Below are 14,707 nucleotides of genomic sequence, written 5' to 3'. Positions count from 1 at the left end.
TGAAATTGCGACTCTTCGGTTCGTCAGCAGCGAGAGCGATGACACAACAGCCGCCCATAGTGTTTCACTGCAGATCCAGATGAGGACCATGAGCAGCGCAATCGCGACATTTCGGAGGCCCGAGAACGTGCTAATTGTCTGATCAAACGCGGGGTTGTCCCTAACCCCTCTCTAATGCCCTCCTCGTTATTGGGTGGCGAGCAGCTGTCCATCTCTTTCTCTTTTCGGTTTCTTCTACTTCTTTTTATACTCCGTCTCCCGCTCCCTCTGTTTCTTCTTTGCTAGTTTTTACTAATTTCTGTTTCTGCTCCTGAAGCAGCAAAGTTTGAACTGTACCTCTTTTCCTTTCTTATACCCTCTGCTTTATACCAGACACACAAAACACAAAAATGGGTGACGCCGGAAAGTGCCCCGTAAACCACATCAACGCCGCTGGCGGTGGAACCAAAAACCGTGATTGGTGGCCTGAATCACTCAAACTTAACATTCTTCGTCAGCACACAAATGTAACCAACCCTCTGGGGGATGATTTCGACTATGCGGCCGCTTTCAAGACCCTTGACTATGAAGCCGTTAAGAAGGACCTGACGGCCCTTATGACCGACTCTCAGGACTGGTGGCCTGCTGACTTTGGCCACTATGGAGGTCTGTTTATTCGTCTTGCTTGGCACAGCACCGGCACATATCGTGTCTTTGACGGACGTGGCGGAGGTGGACAGGTAAGCGATTATTGATGCCTACGAATCGAATTTAAGGCGTTCTCTATGTCATTTATTATACTGGCCTTTACTAATCTATTGGATTGATAGGGCCAACAACGATTCGCGCCTCTCAACAGCTGGCCTGACAATGTGAGCTTGGACAAGGCTCGACGTCTGCTTTGGCCTATTAAGGCAAAGTATGGCAACAAGCTTTCATGGGCTGATCTCATCGTCCTGTCCGGCAACGTGGCCCTCGAATCTATGGGATTCCAAACCATAGGTTTCGCAGGTGGCCGTTCAGACACTTGGGAAGCTGATGAGGCTGCCTACTGGGGTGGCGAAACTACATGGCTGGGTAACGACGTCCGATATGCCCACGGTTTTGCTGGCTCTACCAAAGCTCACGGTGTCGTCGACTCCGACGAGAGCAAGCACAAGGATATCCACTCTCGCGAACTTGAGTCCCCCTTGGGAGCAGTACGTATTTTCGCTTCCTAGGCTTATCGTTCGAAGAATAGATTATGCTGATACACAATAGGCACACATGGGACTTATTTACGTCAACCCAGAAGGCCCTGATGGCAGCGCTGATGCTCTTGCAGCGGCCCGGGATATTCGTATCACTTTTGCTCGTATGGCAATGAACGATGAAGAGACAGTAGCTTTGATTGCTGGTGGCCACACTTTTGGCAAAACCCACGGCGCCGGTCCTTCAAGCCATGTAGGCCCTGAGCCTGCGGGTGCGCCTCTTGAGAACCAAGGTCTTGGCTGGGTTAGCACCTTTGGCTCTGGAAAGGGCGCTGATACCATCACCAGTGGCCTGGAGGTGACTTGGACCAAGACACCGACCAGATGGAGCAACCAGTTCTTTGAATACCTCTTCAAGTACGAATGGGAGCTCACCACGAGCCCTGCTGGAGCGAAGCAATGGGTGGCTAAGAATGCTGAGCCGTTTATTCCTCACGCTTTCGATCCTAACAAGAAGCTGTTGCCCACTATGTTGACCACAGACCTGTCGCTCCGTGTTGACCCTGCTTACGAGAAGATCTCTCGCCGTTTCTTGGAACATCCCGATCAATTCGCTGATGCGTTTGCCAAGGCTTGGTTCAAGCTCACACACCGTGATATGGGACCAGTCAGCCGATATGTTGGACCCGAAATTCCCAAGGAACAGTTCCCCTGGCAGGATCCTATCCCCGCTGTCAACTATACTCTGATCAACGACAGTGACGTCGCTGCTCTCAAGAAGGAAGTTTTGGCATCCGGAGTTACACCATCCAAGCTGATTTCCACTGCCTGGGCATCTGCTTCAACTTTCCGTGGCAGCGATAAGCGAGGTGGAGCCAACGGTGCTCGCATTCGCCTGGCGCCACAGAAGGATTGGGAGGCCAACAACCCTGCTCAGCTGGCTGAGGTTCTGCAAGCACTGGAGAAGGTTCAGCAGAAATTCAACAGCTCTCAGAGTGGCGGCAAGAAGGTGTCTCTTGCTGATTTAATCGTCTTGGCGGGATCTGCGGCTATTGAGAAGGCTGCCAAAGACGCCGGACACGATATCGCCGTTCCATTCACTCCTGGCCGTAATGACGCCACTCAAGAGCAAACTGATATTGAGTCAGTTGGCTACCTCGAGCCTGTGGCTGATGGTTTCCGTAACTACGGCAAGTCATCACCAAGAGTCAAGTTGGAGCACCTCTTGGTCGACAAGGCCCACCTTCTCACTCTATCAGTGCCCGAGCTGACTGTCCTGATCGGTGGCCTCCGTGTATTGAACACAAACTACGACGGATCAACCCACGGTATTTTCACCAACCAGCCTGGTGTCCTTACCAACGATTTCTTTGTTAACCTCCTGGATATGGGAACTGTCTGGAAGCCTAGCGCTGACGGCGATCTCTTCGAGGGTAGCGACCGCAAGAGCGGCGCTAAGAAGTGGACTGCAACTCGTGTTGATTTGGTTCTTGGTTCTCACCCTGAGCTGCGCGCTGTTTCGGAAGTGTACGGCAGCTCTGATTCTAAGCAGAAGTTTGTAAAGGACTTCGTGGCTGCTTGGACAAAGGTTGTGAACCTGGATCGCTTCGATCTCCCAAGGGAGTCTCCCCTGAAGCCAGCTAGCCGCTTGTAAATATGAATCAGCGGGTAGATATCTGTGCTGCTCATATTTGATGACATAGTTTGAATATCTGTATGACCAGAATGTATTATGAAGTAAAAGCACTAAAATGTGTTTTAAAAATAAATTAGTAAAATTTTAACAATGTTTCATACAATAACATCATTACTAAGACTACTCTCCATACGCTCTAACTATTTGTCTTGAATGATCGTTCATATCAATTAAATCGGACACATGTTGCAATCGAGTTTACTGTTGCGTTGACCAACGAAATAAATATTAATCTTTTGGCAATACTAGATGGCTATAATGACTAACAAGTCTCTTAGATGTTAGGAGCCGTTGGTTAGCCCACAGACCGATATCAATACATTGGAGTAAACAATCTTGATCTGATCAAGAGAGCCCAACTCTTTACTACAACTACGTACATCGTGACGGAAAATCTCTCCTTTGATTCTATAATTTCGCCGAACTAGACACCAATGGACATAAACGCATGCATTGGTCCGATTTAATGGCCGTTTGCTGTAGTCGAATCATGAGGATCAACGGGTGTTCATATAGCAAATATCGAATACATATGGAGAATAACTATAGTAAATGATGAGATAAAGAGCGTCATAAAAGCTACTGACCAGCGTCGAAATCCTGACCTGAAGCCATAAATCGATATATAGCATATCGAACAACGGTTCCTACAAGGCAAACCCACAGTGAGAAACGATGATCATAAAGTCTTTATTCTATCTGGTCCTGTTCAAAATGGTGCTCATACAAATCCTCATACCCTACTGCGTACTTTCAATTTTTTGGCCGTTATAAGTTTCGCTCTATTTGTCTCTGGATGGCTTCTCTCCAGCTCTCTAGGTTTCTCACGTTGAGATCTTCAACTTTTGCTTCATCATCCCATTTCCTCAGCTGGCACATCTCTTGGCACCACGGCCCAGAGCTAAACTCCTTCACCTCCTCGGCAGACATAGGACCTCCCTGGTAGAATAGGCTTTTCTTGCTGGCTTCTGAGAGCAAATCGTTGTAAGATTCATCTACGGCGCACAGGTACCGTTTAGCTGCCACATGGGATTCCACAAGGCGGGCGACTTTGTCGGAGAAGCCCAGCGAGAGAAGGAGGCGAGCTCCTAGAGTTTCATGGCCGACACGGCCAACACTCTGTGTGGTTGGGGCATCTCCCAGATTCTGAATGGGGAGCTTTGATGAAGCAATAAGATCTTCTGCTGGAGCAAATTGGCCAACATCGTGAAGTAGTGCTGCCACTTGCGTGGCCTCATCTACAGGTGGCGATGCTTGGGCAGCCAGGGCAGCGCATTGCAAGGAATGTTGAAGTTGAGAGATAGGTTCGCCGATATATGGAGTATGATCTGAAGCCTCAAGAATAGATATTATGTAAGAAGCGATAGTCGCTGGTTCGAGAACAGTAGGGATGGCCATTGTGGGAGAAAACTGCCGGCAGTCGTGATGCAAGGTTAAGCTTGGATAGCTGTCATGCAAAGCATTGAACCGTATTAGATATACAGCGATCACGGATATATGAGAGAATCTATGAATAAGCACTATTTTGGCTAATACGAGATGCTAGAATATTTGCTCAGACGCTCCACTCTACACACTCACTCCATGCATGAACACGTGGATAGATCACCCACTCGGGATTATGCAGTAGGCACGTGGATGGATCGAATCTCATTTACAAGGCTCAATGTTGAGATCTAACGTGTAGATTTAATCCACTTGAAACACTACATCTCATTGAAGTCTTTGAATACGACTTGAATCAAAAATCGGCCTTGAAGGTGGCGCATACAAGAGTCTAAGTTTACTATTAAGAAAAAAATATTGATTAAAGATTTATCGGTGGCAAATTTTACGCATTTCTTGCTTTTATCTAGATAGCTTTTACTATATACTGATCTACATCTAAAAGGCCAATTGGCGGCCAGCATCAACGCTCAGCATAGGCGAACCAAAGGCATATCTCAATGCTCCATCCTCATACATCTCTCCCTTTTTACGCATGTGAGTCGCAGGCCACTCCTTCATTCGGCGCTCGTAGTATTCCTGGTGCAAGTCACCCTCACTGGCGAGATTGTAAGTAGCATAGAGTGCTTTGCGGTTCTCATCGCTGTGGTTCGGCCCACTGCGGTGCGCCAAATATGAAGTGAAGATGAGCAACTGGCCTGTTTATATAATGATTAGAAACTGCTGATAATCTGTATTGAAAATTAAGGGGAAAGGGATATTTGCTTACCAGGCTCCAGCTCAACAGGCTTCCATTCATGAGTGTCCACCCACTCAGCGGTGATGCAGTGGTCGTCAACATTCAGAGGAATGTCCATATTATGGCTAGCATCAACAACTTCCAGCCCACCATTGTTAAAATTAGACTTATCCACGGCAAGCAAGATGGTTAGATGCTTGACATCTTTAATGTGATTATAGGCCACAGCATCGATATGCGGCGCAAATCCACCTATTAGTGTTAGCAGACGTGCTCATTATATCCAGCGACAGAAGAACATACCACTTCCCGCGAGTTTATAGTTAATCTTCTCTTTAAAAAGATTCATAGGCTCTCCTGAAAGCTCTTCTAATAATCCCAAGAGCTTTTTGCCTCGCAGTAGCCCGTTGAAGCCTTCGTGACAATCGGCATAGTTTTCTGTGCGGCAAAGAACTGTCTCACCCCGAGAATTTACTTCCTATCAATTATGAGCATAAGATCTCTCTCAAGAGTACATACCATTTTTATGTAGTATACATAAAAAGAGATCTAATGACCTTACCTCGTATGGCATAAACTGAGACTCGTCAGTAGGAGTCCAGTCATGAACTTCTTGAGCCCATCTTTGTAAATCTTCAGTCTCGGTACCGCTGAGGATATCTCGAACAATGAGATATCCATTCGCCTTGAAAAAGGCAACTTGTTCTGAAGACAACATTTTGGCGCGATGCAACTTCAATCAACGATATGTGACATGGGTAGGTAGGACCTATGCAGAGCTAGCCAGCTCTTTTTCAATGCTCAGCTCTTCTTCCCATTTTCTCTGTCTTCCCTTCTTACACCTAGCATTGCATGCATTCGGAAGTTCCCCGTCAAGCTAGCATTTCGCTTACGGGAATGAATCCTCCTCTTACCGGAATTCTTTCGTCCTATATCGCCCACGATGAGGAACTTATGGCTTTACGGACCGCCCCACCAAGTGGCCAATGCCGAAAGTGGCCCACCACCGGAACGCCTCCCGATGAATCAAGAGATATTCTTGGTGCACGTGGCTCTCGCCGCCGGTCGATCGGCACAGGAAGCGCCTTCTTGGGATGATACAACACCAACACAACAGCAAGTAAGTAGTATCATGAACACAGAAAGCGGCTAGATTGCTCAAAGATGTAGCTGGAAATACCCCTCAAGTTCATGCGCACGTGGGAATCGTAAAAATGCGACTGCTCCAGTACCCAACCATCCCTCCAAGATCTAGACCTTTTATCTCGTAATAATGTTGGTTTAGAAGAATATCATAACCCGTCGCATACGGGGCCACGAAGATATAGCGCTTATCCAACATTTAATACGCGTTTTTCCGACTTCACCAGTCATCTGTCGCTGCATGTGCGTTCACGTGCAATGTACTAGACTTGCCGAATCAATACTATATATACAGTTACATTGCATGAAAGGGGGAGTCGCTTATAGGCAGGCGAGCTGTAGCTGAGACAAGACTTGAGAAAACACTGCGTTAGCATCGGTTTTACTCTTGCAGTCTAAAGATTGTCGCAAATTTGCTTAAACTTTGCGAAGATGGACTCTAAGAATGCGCAAGTCGATGAAGTGGCTGTATCACCAACTCTTCAGCCAAGCAATGACACCAACAAAGATGACATCGCCCAGCCAAGCGCCATCTCACGCATCAGTCGCGTCTCATCCATCTTCATGGTCCTCGTCGGTGGCTTAGCCCTCTTCTCAGACGGCTACAATGCGCAGGTCATTGGATATATGAACCCTCTGTTTGCAGAGCTCTATCCCGATGCATTTACTTCCACCATCAAGACCAGACTTTCCAATGCTTTTCTCATTGGTGAAGTATTTGGAATGCTGTTTTTCGGATGGGGAATCGACAGGCTAGGTCGTCGGACGGGCATCGTCTTTGCGACTCTGTTCTTGATCTTGGGAATCGTGCTGGCTACTGCGGCACACGGAAAATCACCGACTGGCATGTTCTGGATGATGATTGTTGGCCGTGGAGTTGCAGGATTTGGTGCTGGAGGTGAGTGACACATTTTGGACTAGTATATGCAGATATATGAATCGCAGCTTATGAGAATTGCAAAAACAGGAGAATACCCGACATGTGGTACTGGCAGCGCTGAAGCCTCAGATGAAACTGCCTTCGTTAGACGCCGTCGCGGCATGCTTGTTGCCGTAGCCACAGATTTCGCCATCGATCTTGGCTTCGTTATGGCAGGCGTCATTGTACTTATTGTCTTAGCTGCCTATCATCAACATATCAACGACGGTGTCTGGCGTGTCTCATTCGGTCTCGGTTTCATCCTTCCAGTTGGACTCTTGTTCTTCCGACTTCGTTTGATCAATTCAACTCAGTACCGAAAGCATGCTATGAAGTCGGACATTCCGTACTGGTTGGTGATTAAGCGTTATTGGAAGCCCATGCTTGGAACTTCGCTGGCGTGGTTCATGTACGACTTTGTTGTAAGTGGCTCTCTGCTTCTCCAGATTCTCTAGAATTAAATAGAACTCGCTAACTGAATGGGCAGACTTATCCTTTTGGCATTTTTGGCTCAACCATCATCGGAACGTTGAATCCCAACAACACGCTTGTCCAAAACATTGGTTTCGGCACTGTTCTTAACTGCTTTTACCTTCCTGGAACCCTCATCGGTGGCCTTCTCATGGATAAAATCGGCCGCAAGCAGACCATGGCACTAGGATTCTTCTTATGGTCTATCCTCGCATTCATCATTGGAGGCGCTCTCAATCCCATCACGAGCGTATTCCCGCTCTTTGTTGTCTTGTACGGCATTTTCAACACTTTGGGAGAAATGGGTCCAGGTGTACGTATAGTCCTTTACTAACTTATAAAAGAGACTGAAAGCTAATCATTCCCAGGTCGGCACTTTTCTTTGCGGCGCTGAATCGTTTCCCACCCCTGTGCGTGGCCATTTCTTAGGCTTTGCTGCCGCTGTTGGAAAAGCGGGAGCCGCCATAGGCACACAAGTCTTCACCCCTATCCAAAACTCATTCTCCGATTCCCAAAAGGGGGTCCAGGGTGTCTTTCTCATTGGAGCTGCTTTTGCCATGGTTGGTTGCCTTATCACATGGTTCCTGATTCCTGATAAGGAGAAGGACCTTGAGAGTGAAGACGCACGATTCCGTGCTTATCTCGAGGAGAATGGTTACGAAGGAACTTTTGGCGAGTCGATTGACGATGAGATCAAAAGCACTGCTTTCCATATATAATTTGTGCTGTGGTAGGCGAGAAAAGTTTGAATTAATTAAAAGTTTAGTGATCCTAGTCTAAAAGAAAAGTTAACTTTTTAATTTAAATACCCTTGAATGTTTCCCGTCTTTTTTTGGAAACATATAATTTAGTACCCATCTCAGATTCTCTCAAAGATGTGAAATAGTTTTTGCAATATTGGTATCAAATGGTATCATGCCAAATGCCATTGGCTTTATTCATAGGAGTTGCGCTCCAATTATGTACTAGTTAACCACTTCTCGGCGCAGCTTCACATGTGATGTGTGCTCCAGCGGCGGAAAAGCTCAATCTTGCCGCATCATCGAAGTGGTGTGATAAGTAGCAACCTATGCCCGGTTGGCGACGTGGACGATGATTTTTCCGCCGCTTGAGCCCTTTTTCAGATGTTTGTAGGCTTCTAATGCCTCTTCAAACTCAAACGTTGAGTCAATAATAGTCTTGATCACTCCCTCACCTAACCACTTTGCTATTTGCGCCAAGTCGTCGTGGTCGTTTTTCGTTAGATATGTAATAAACTTGCTTTTACCTCCACCCAAGAACGAAGGTAAAAACTTTGCCTTGACGACGTTCTTAATACTGCTCAGAGATGCGGAGCCTCCCACCAACACAAAAGCACCCTCCGGCTTAAGGAAGTGATTAGACTGCTGGTAAAGATCCGGAAGAGACGAGCCGACATTATCGACGATCAGATCAAAGATGACCTCTTTCTGCTTCAGCTGTGTAATGATATTACCAGCCTTATAGTCGATTATCTGATCAGCTCCCAGTCGCTCACAGAGCTCTCTTTTCGCAGTCGAACAAGAAGCAGTGACATGACAGCCAAGGGCTTTTGCGATTTGAATGCCATAGGTACCCGCACCACCTGATCCACCATTAATGAAAACTTTGGAGCCGTTTTGGACATAAGGTTTTATAGATTGGTATGCTGTCAAAGCAGTTGTCGGTGCGCCTGCGGCGAGATCCAGATCGAAATCAGCTGGTAAGACGGCGTAGCCATGGTGATCGGCGACAACGTATTGAGATAGTGAACCCTGTGCCTTCTTAGGGTCCAAGCGCACCAATACAGCGTCTTTGACTTTGACATCCGCTACATCATCTGCTACTGCGACAACTCGGCCACTGAGATCCATTCCAGGAGTCTTAGGAAATGACGTAATTGCCTTGGATGCGAATCCCAGCTCTACCATTTTATAGTCTGCAGGATTGAGGCCAGCGCTGACAACTTCAACAAGAATTTGTCCTTGCTGAAGAGGCACAGAAGGCTGCTCTGCACTATCGACAATTTTCAGTACCTCTTCCAAAGGCCCAGGGGTGGCGATCTGCCAAGCTCGCATAGTTGTAGACATATTTGTAGTTGTTTTTCTCACAAACACTAAATGAAAGAGTAGATCGAAAGAGTCATAGGATTTTCTCTCGATCTCTGTTCTTTGTAGAAGATTTTTCTCTCTCGCGGTCCTATAATTTATATCTACTCTTCGTGGAGGCAAATCGAGCCTCGGCACATTCCACTAATGGCATTTTTCACCGCGGAGTTTTATTCCGCATAAGGCGGAGCGGAATTCGACCAATTAGGAAACATCCACATTCTCAATGTGTGCAGATGGCTTTTGAGAATACGCGGATCCGCTTTCTAGAAGCTTCCCAATGATGGAAATTTACAGCTTTAGGACAGTTTAGCTCAGCTAAAACTATACGAATAGGAAAGCTATACACAAGCACTTCAGAAAGCAAATTGACTTTCGATATAAGAGGCTTTATTAGGTCGGACACAGCATATCACCAACCTCTTGTATATATTGACGAATACTTCATCCTAATACTAGATTAGTGCCTTATTCAAAAGAGAAAAAACTATGGATAAGATGTCTGCAAGACGCTCTCTCATCCAAATCACAAGAGCAGGCGCACGAATGCATTTTTAAGAGTAAATATGTCATGTCTTTGTGTCTTTCAAAAAATGTCAATCTGGTGCAAAAGAACGCACCCGTTGACCAGCAATTCTCATATGTAACCTATATGTTAGGAATCCATAGCTAGGTATGGAAAGACTGTCATTAAATCTATTCCTTTTTTTTTCTTATTCCCCTCTCTTTCTTCTCTTTTTTAAAGCAGCCTTAGATTTGAAGCGTACATGTATGACCACATGTATAATTCCTAAATTCTCATAATTCTTAGGGTAGCATCATATGAGATTACCACCGCTACCGTGTCGCGCTACTGCAGGCACAAAGGCGGCTTTAAGCTCCAGGTGAGGCCTATGTCACCTTGTGTATAGAGTCCAAGTCTGCTAGGCCAGACTAACAACTGCGGCGACGTCTACTTGTCCAGTATACTAGATGAATCTTATAGGATAGACATGCTACGCTTAACTGCACTCGGTAGATAGCATAATAAGAAGGAATGTCACGTTGTTGATTCTGCAGCTTGTAAACCCATGTGGTTACATATGAGTGCACTTCTAGCGGCGCAATCATCAGGCCAATAAAAGGATGCCGACCAGCAGCAGGAACAGCGACCCAGTCTTCTTGTTCTAAACCAAATAGGATAACGCCGACCAATATTTACCTCACCGACTTCCATCAAGCTCTGTCCAGACAAAGAATACCCATGGATGCGATACGCCAGGCTTTCAGGATATTTCCCTGTTTCGCCAGATCAAGCGGGATACAACCTCTTGGGCAACTTAGAGAGCTATTGCTTCCTCCTTGTTCAACATGCATTTCTTACTCCTGATGGCTTTGGCCGCTTCGGCGCCGACGCTTCGACAAGTCGCAGCGCTATCATTACAACTGACTAAACGAGAGAAACCGGCTGTCCTTTCGATTCCAGTTGACTATCACGCCGTATCAGCGGAATTCATAACAGAGGCAACTACGCCTCTGGTTAATGTTACTGTTGGAACGCCACCGCAGGCTGTAAGAGTTGCGGTAGATCTTCAGGACTCTATCACCTCAGTTCTTGTGCCGGACATTCCAAAATACGATCCGACATTTTCTGCAAAGGGGTATAATTGCTCTGATGATGATTATTGCACACTTATGGGCTACTTTGATCCCGACAAGTCGTCCACCTTCAAATCAATACCAGACCCGGGAAGCATGAGCAACCCCAGCACGGATGTAGTGTCAGTTGGCGGCCAGAGAGTAGATAGTGTCCCAATGTCCCTTTTTAATATCTATCCAGGTGCCTGTAAGTGTTCCATGATTGAAACCAAGGCTAAATTGGTTGATCTTGACAATTCTTTAGACAGCACTCTGGGCATGGCGCACCACCCGAGCTTTCCATTCATATTGGTTGATCAAGGCTTCATCAATTCTCCGTCATTTAGTCTCTGGAGCGATACATCAACGGATAATAAAGGGCATCTGCTCCTCGGTGGAATTAACAAGGCGATGTACGAGGGACCGCTCCAAGCATTTCCTTTTCCAGTACCAAATAGCACTGTGAGCCTGCCGATCGCATCAGTTGTTGTGGAGAACAGCGGCAACAGTACAACCGGTCCAGCAACCTCGAGACACGACCTCGCTAACTCACCGGCGATATTATCAACGCTTGATAGCCACACTTTTCTTCCTAGCAATACGGTACAGCAAATTTATGCCGATCTTGGCATCACGCCGACTTTTGTACAGAGCTTTAATGGTTCTATTCCCTTCATCGATTGTGCCCGACAGCAATTGGAGAATCACACCATCTCCTTGTTGTTTGGTAACGTCACCATCTCAGCACCTTGGAGCGCTTTGGTTCAGTCTCTTGGAAACAATACGTGTGAGCTTTCAATCTACCCCTATAATCCGGACCGGCCTTTCGGACCAGGCAGCCAGATACAAATTGGCGCTATTTTCCTTCGGCACATGTATTTGGCTGTAGATTACGAGAACATGTTCGCCGCTGTGGCGCCTCTTAATCTAAACCCAGGCCTAGATGATATCATAGAAATTGGGAACGGGCCGCGAATTCCAGATGCAGATGGAAAATTCCCAGCTACAATTACTACGTACGGGGTATATACGCCAACACCTACCACGGAGGTTCTGACAACAACAACATCGTCGGTGGCTGTATCATTTAAGACTAGAGCGATGGATTTAACACTTGGGGTAGCAGAGGCAATGTTTGCGTTTTTCTATTTAATAATTTAATAATGTAATTGATATGGAAGGTAATATAGGCTAGGTGTTAGAGTAATACGATACCAATCTTATGAGCTCCTTTATCTTGAAACCTAAACTTGCGTTCCCTGGCAGGTCATATTTGGGGAGTAGTATGAGTCTCAATTTTAATGCGCTCGTATTTATAGTCTATGCACTCAACTCGCTGCTATTCTGGTCAGGCATATTCATGCCGTGAAATTGGTGTAACCTCGTCTCTGGCCTGAAAATATTTGTGAGATACAGCTCTCCTACCCTGTCTGATCCGACGCTGGTCAGACATCTGCCAGCCTACTAACCTAGCTTATATGACCAACTAACCTAGAAAATATGGTCGCATTTCTGCTCGTCGTATTCAATTAGTAGATCACCAGATTGTACTGATGAAGAATCGAGGGCAGTGTAAGAAGAATAGTACATGTAATATACAGGTAGGTAGTTAAGAGTATAAGACGGACCCAAATACAGGTAGAGTAGTTCCCTTAATAAACACCTATAAACAGGCATACATCATCAAAATCGAAATTTCCTTTATTTACAAAGACCTCGCTCCTCCACTAGTTGCAAATATACGAGTAGCAAACCAAAATGTTACTAAAACTGCAAGCCGAGCTAAAGCTGTTACAGTCCTTGATGCTGTTGTCTCCGGGATAGCATGTGCCCTGTACAGAGCCGTCTCCGCCAGCAATGTAGAACAGCCAAGAGCCGTCGCCCTGGAGATAAAAGTTCATGTTACCCACGCCGCACATGCCATCAAGCTCAAAGTAGTCTGATCCCGTGGAGTGAATGCCAACTGTTGGCGTCTGCCCATTAATGACATGACCGGCGCGGTCACCGTTCTGTAAGCAGTCGCAGTTATAGTAGTTGGATGGGCATGCCATTGTGAAGTCTTCGATGGAGCCGCCAAATCCAGGGGCAATGGAGCATGGACCAGTCAGAATATGAAAGTCGGCCGCGACGGAGCTGGCAAGACTCAAAATGGTGAGGAATTGAGTGGTTGAGAACTTCATTTTCATTTAAAGTATATCGGATATCAGAAGAAAGAAAATGGATTCTGAATAGATGAGGAGTTGGCGATGTCGGCTGCTTTCTTCTTTTTTGTTGTCTACAGAGAGGGCAGAGACGTCCTTTTATATTTCTTTTAATCATAGCCAAGACCAAGATATGCTTGGCGAAATAGCCTTACGCGCCCTCTAAGTTTCTAAAACCCTTCTCTTCGTCACAGCTTTCCCGTCTCAAATCGAAAACCCCGCCTCAAATCGGAAAGGTATATTTGTAACAGGTCTTTACAATGCATAGGTGATTCACTCAGGTCTCCCCATCTTACCTTCTCAATATGGAAGTTGGAGGGTCAGACGGATCGTCGGCTCAGCCAAGAAGTTTGACGCACCCTGACGGACATTGAGGTTCCGCTAGACTATCTGGGACAAAAAAGGACCAAAGCTCAATTGCAGCAGTTAGGCCAGGGTATGGAAACGTTGATCCCAAAACTTTCGTCTATATAGACATACATACATGGATTAGATCCTTGTCCCCTGATAATTGGTGGAAAGAAAACGCTGCCCCAAAATTGGTATGTATATGATAGGCGGCGTTTTCTTTCTTGTCCTAGTAGTATTACTATTTCGTACTACGGTCTCACCACGTTCACCATAGTAGCCTGTGCCAAGGCCGTCGATCTTTCCAAATTTGTAAAAGCATAAATATGCTAACATGATACGCGTGCGCGTATTCTAGGCTATGGTAAGTAATCAGCTAGGTAGACGTGGAGATACAGTGACAACACATCCAATTTAGATCTTAGTCCTACTATAGTCAAATAGAATATGTGGATCAATCTTGGCGAAGCAGGTTCATTGAGATACATGAAGGCTGTACAGAGATATAGGATTACTGATTCATTTTCCACTAGTGGATATAAATAAATACAAACAGTATTTCAAATCGAAAACTCAAATCGAAGAGAGCAAAATAATATACCGATAATTTGCCATATGAACAAACAAAATTATATTTTTGAAATCTCATTATTGCCATTCCATGTATAGCCAAAGCTGATTTAAATTACAAAAAAGTAGCGATAAATATACCGGCAGTTATCGTTATACTCAAGCGAATTCATTTGCCCGTTTTGACCTTGGGCGTAGTTGGGGGATATGGAAGGATTCTTATGAACGGATACCCCCCACATATACGATTCGAGCGAATTATACTATCGGGGACTATACGCTG

General features: G+C 45.9%; 6 protein-coding genes across 6 annotated transcripts; 3 read left to right on the top strand and 3 right to left on the bottom strand.

Moving 5' to 3' along the window:
- The first annotated feature begins 257 nt into the window (after positions 1 to 257).
- On the top strand, positions 258 to 2,988 carry GGI43DRAFT_399002 (peroxidase/catalase). The gene is made up of 3 exons (XM_083205285.1): positions 258 to 719; positions 810 to 1,178; positions 1,240 to 2,988. The coding sequence occupies exons 1-3, from the start codon at positions 390 to 392 to the stop codon at positions 2,821 to 2,823; spliced, it is 2,283 nt and encodes a 760-aa protein (XP_083063700.1). The 5' UTR covers positions 258 to 389; the 3' UTR covers positions 2,824 to 2,988.
- A 645-nt stretch (positions 2,989 to 3,633) lies between these two features.
- On the bottom strand, positions 3,634 to 5,768 carry GGI43DRAFT_421375 (uncharacterized protein; the record flags this gene model as incomplete). The annotated part of the gene is made up of 5 exons (XM_083207943.1): positions 3,634 to 4,275; positions 4,780 to 5,009; positions 5,081 to 5,302; positions 5,354 to 5,528; positions 5,613 to 5,768. The coding sequence occupies 5 exons, from the start codon at positions 5,766 to 5,768 to the stop codon at positions 3,634 to 3,636; spliced, it is 1,425 nt and encodes a 474-aa protein (XP_083063699.1).
- A 619-nt stretch (positions 5,769 to 6,387) lies between these two features.
- On the top strand, positions 6,388 to 8,476 carry GGI43DRAFT_302190 (major facilitator superfamily domain-containing protein). Its single transcript, XM_083201556.1, has 4 exons — positions 6,388 to 7,091; positions 7,161 to 7,534; positions 7,600 to 7,896; positions 7,952 to 8,476. Exons 1-4 carry the CDS (start codon positions 6,626 to 6,628, stop codon positions 8,300 to 8,302), a joined length of 1,488 nt encoding a protein of 495 aa, XP_083063698.1. The 5' UTR covers positions 6,388 to 6,625; the 3' UTR covers positions 8,303 to 8,476.
- On the bottom strand, positions 8,474 to 9,802 carry GGI43DRAFT_302199 (NAD(P)-dependent alcohol dehydrogenase). The gene has a single exon (XM_083201557.1). It carries the CDS (start codon positions 9,668 to 9,670, stop codon positions 8,651 to 8,653), a length of 1,020 nt encoding a protein of 339 aa, XP_083063697.1. The 5' UTR covers positions 9,671 to 9,802; the 3' UTR covers positions 8,474 to 8,650.
- A 1,095-nt stretch (positions 9,803 to 10,897) lies between these two features.
- GGI43DRAFT_302180 (aspartic peptidase domain-containing protein) lies at positions 10,898 to 12,532 on the top strand. The gene is made up of 2 exons (XM_083201555.1): positions 10,898 to 11,513; positions 11,571 to 12,532. The coding sequence occupies exons 1-2, from the start codon at positions 11,039 to 11,041 to the stop codon at positions 12,464 to 12,466; spliced, it is 1,371 nt and encodes a 456-aa protein (XP_083063696.1). The 5' UTR covers positions 10,898 to 11,038; the 3' UTR covers positions 12,467 to 12,532.
- A 392-nt stretch (positions 12,533 to 12,924) lies between these two features.
- GGI43DRAFT_432296 (uncharacterized protein) lies at positions 12,925 to 13,564 on the bottom strand. The gene has a single exon (XM_083209544.1). It carries the CDS (start codon positions 13,489 to 13,491, stop codon positions 13,033 to 13,035), a length of 459 nt encoding a protein of 152 aa, XP_083063695.1. The 5' UTR covers positions 13,492 to 13,564; the 3' UTR covers positions 12,925 to 13,032.
- Positions 13,565 to 14,707: the final 1,143 nt, after the last annotated feature.

This window comes from Trichoderma evansii, assembly GCF_050947405.1.
Source record: "Trichoderma evansii strain SZMC 28006 chromosome Unknown GGI43scaffold_4, whole genome shotgun sequence".
Taxonomy (NCBI): Eukaryota; Fungi; Ascomycota; class Sordariomycetes; order Hypocreales; family Hypocreaceae; genus Trichoderma; species Trichoderma evansii.
The sequence above is the reverse complement of the archived record's forward strand: the minus strand, read 5'-3'. Positions and strand labels throughout refer to the sequence as shown.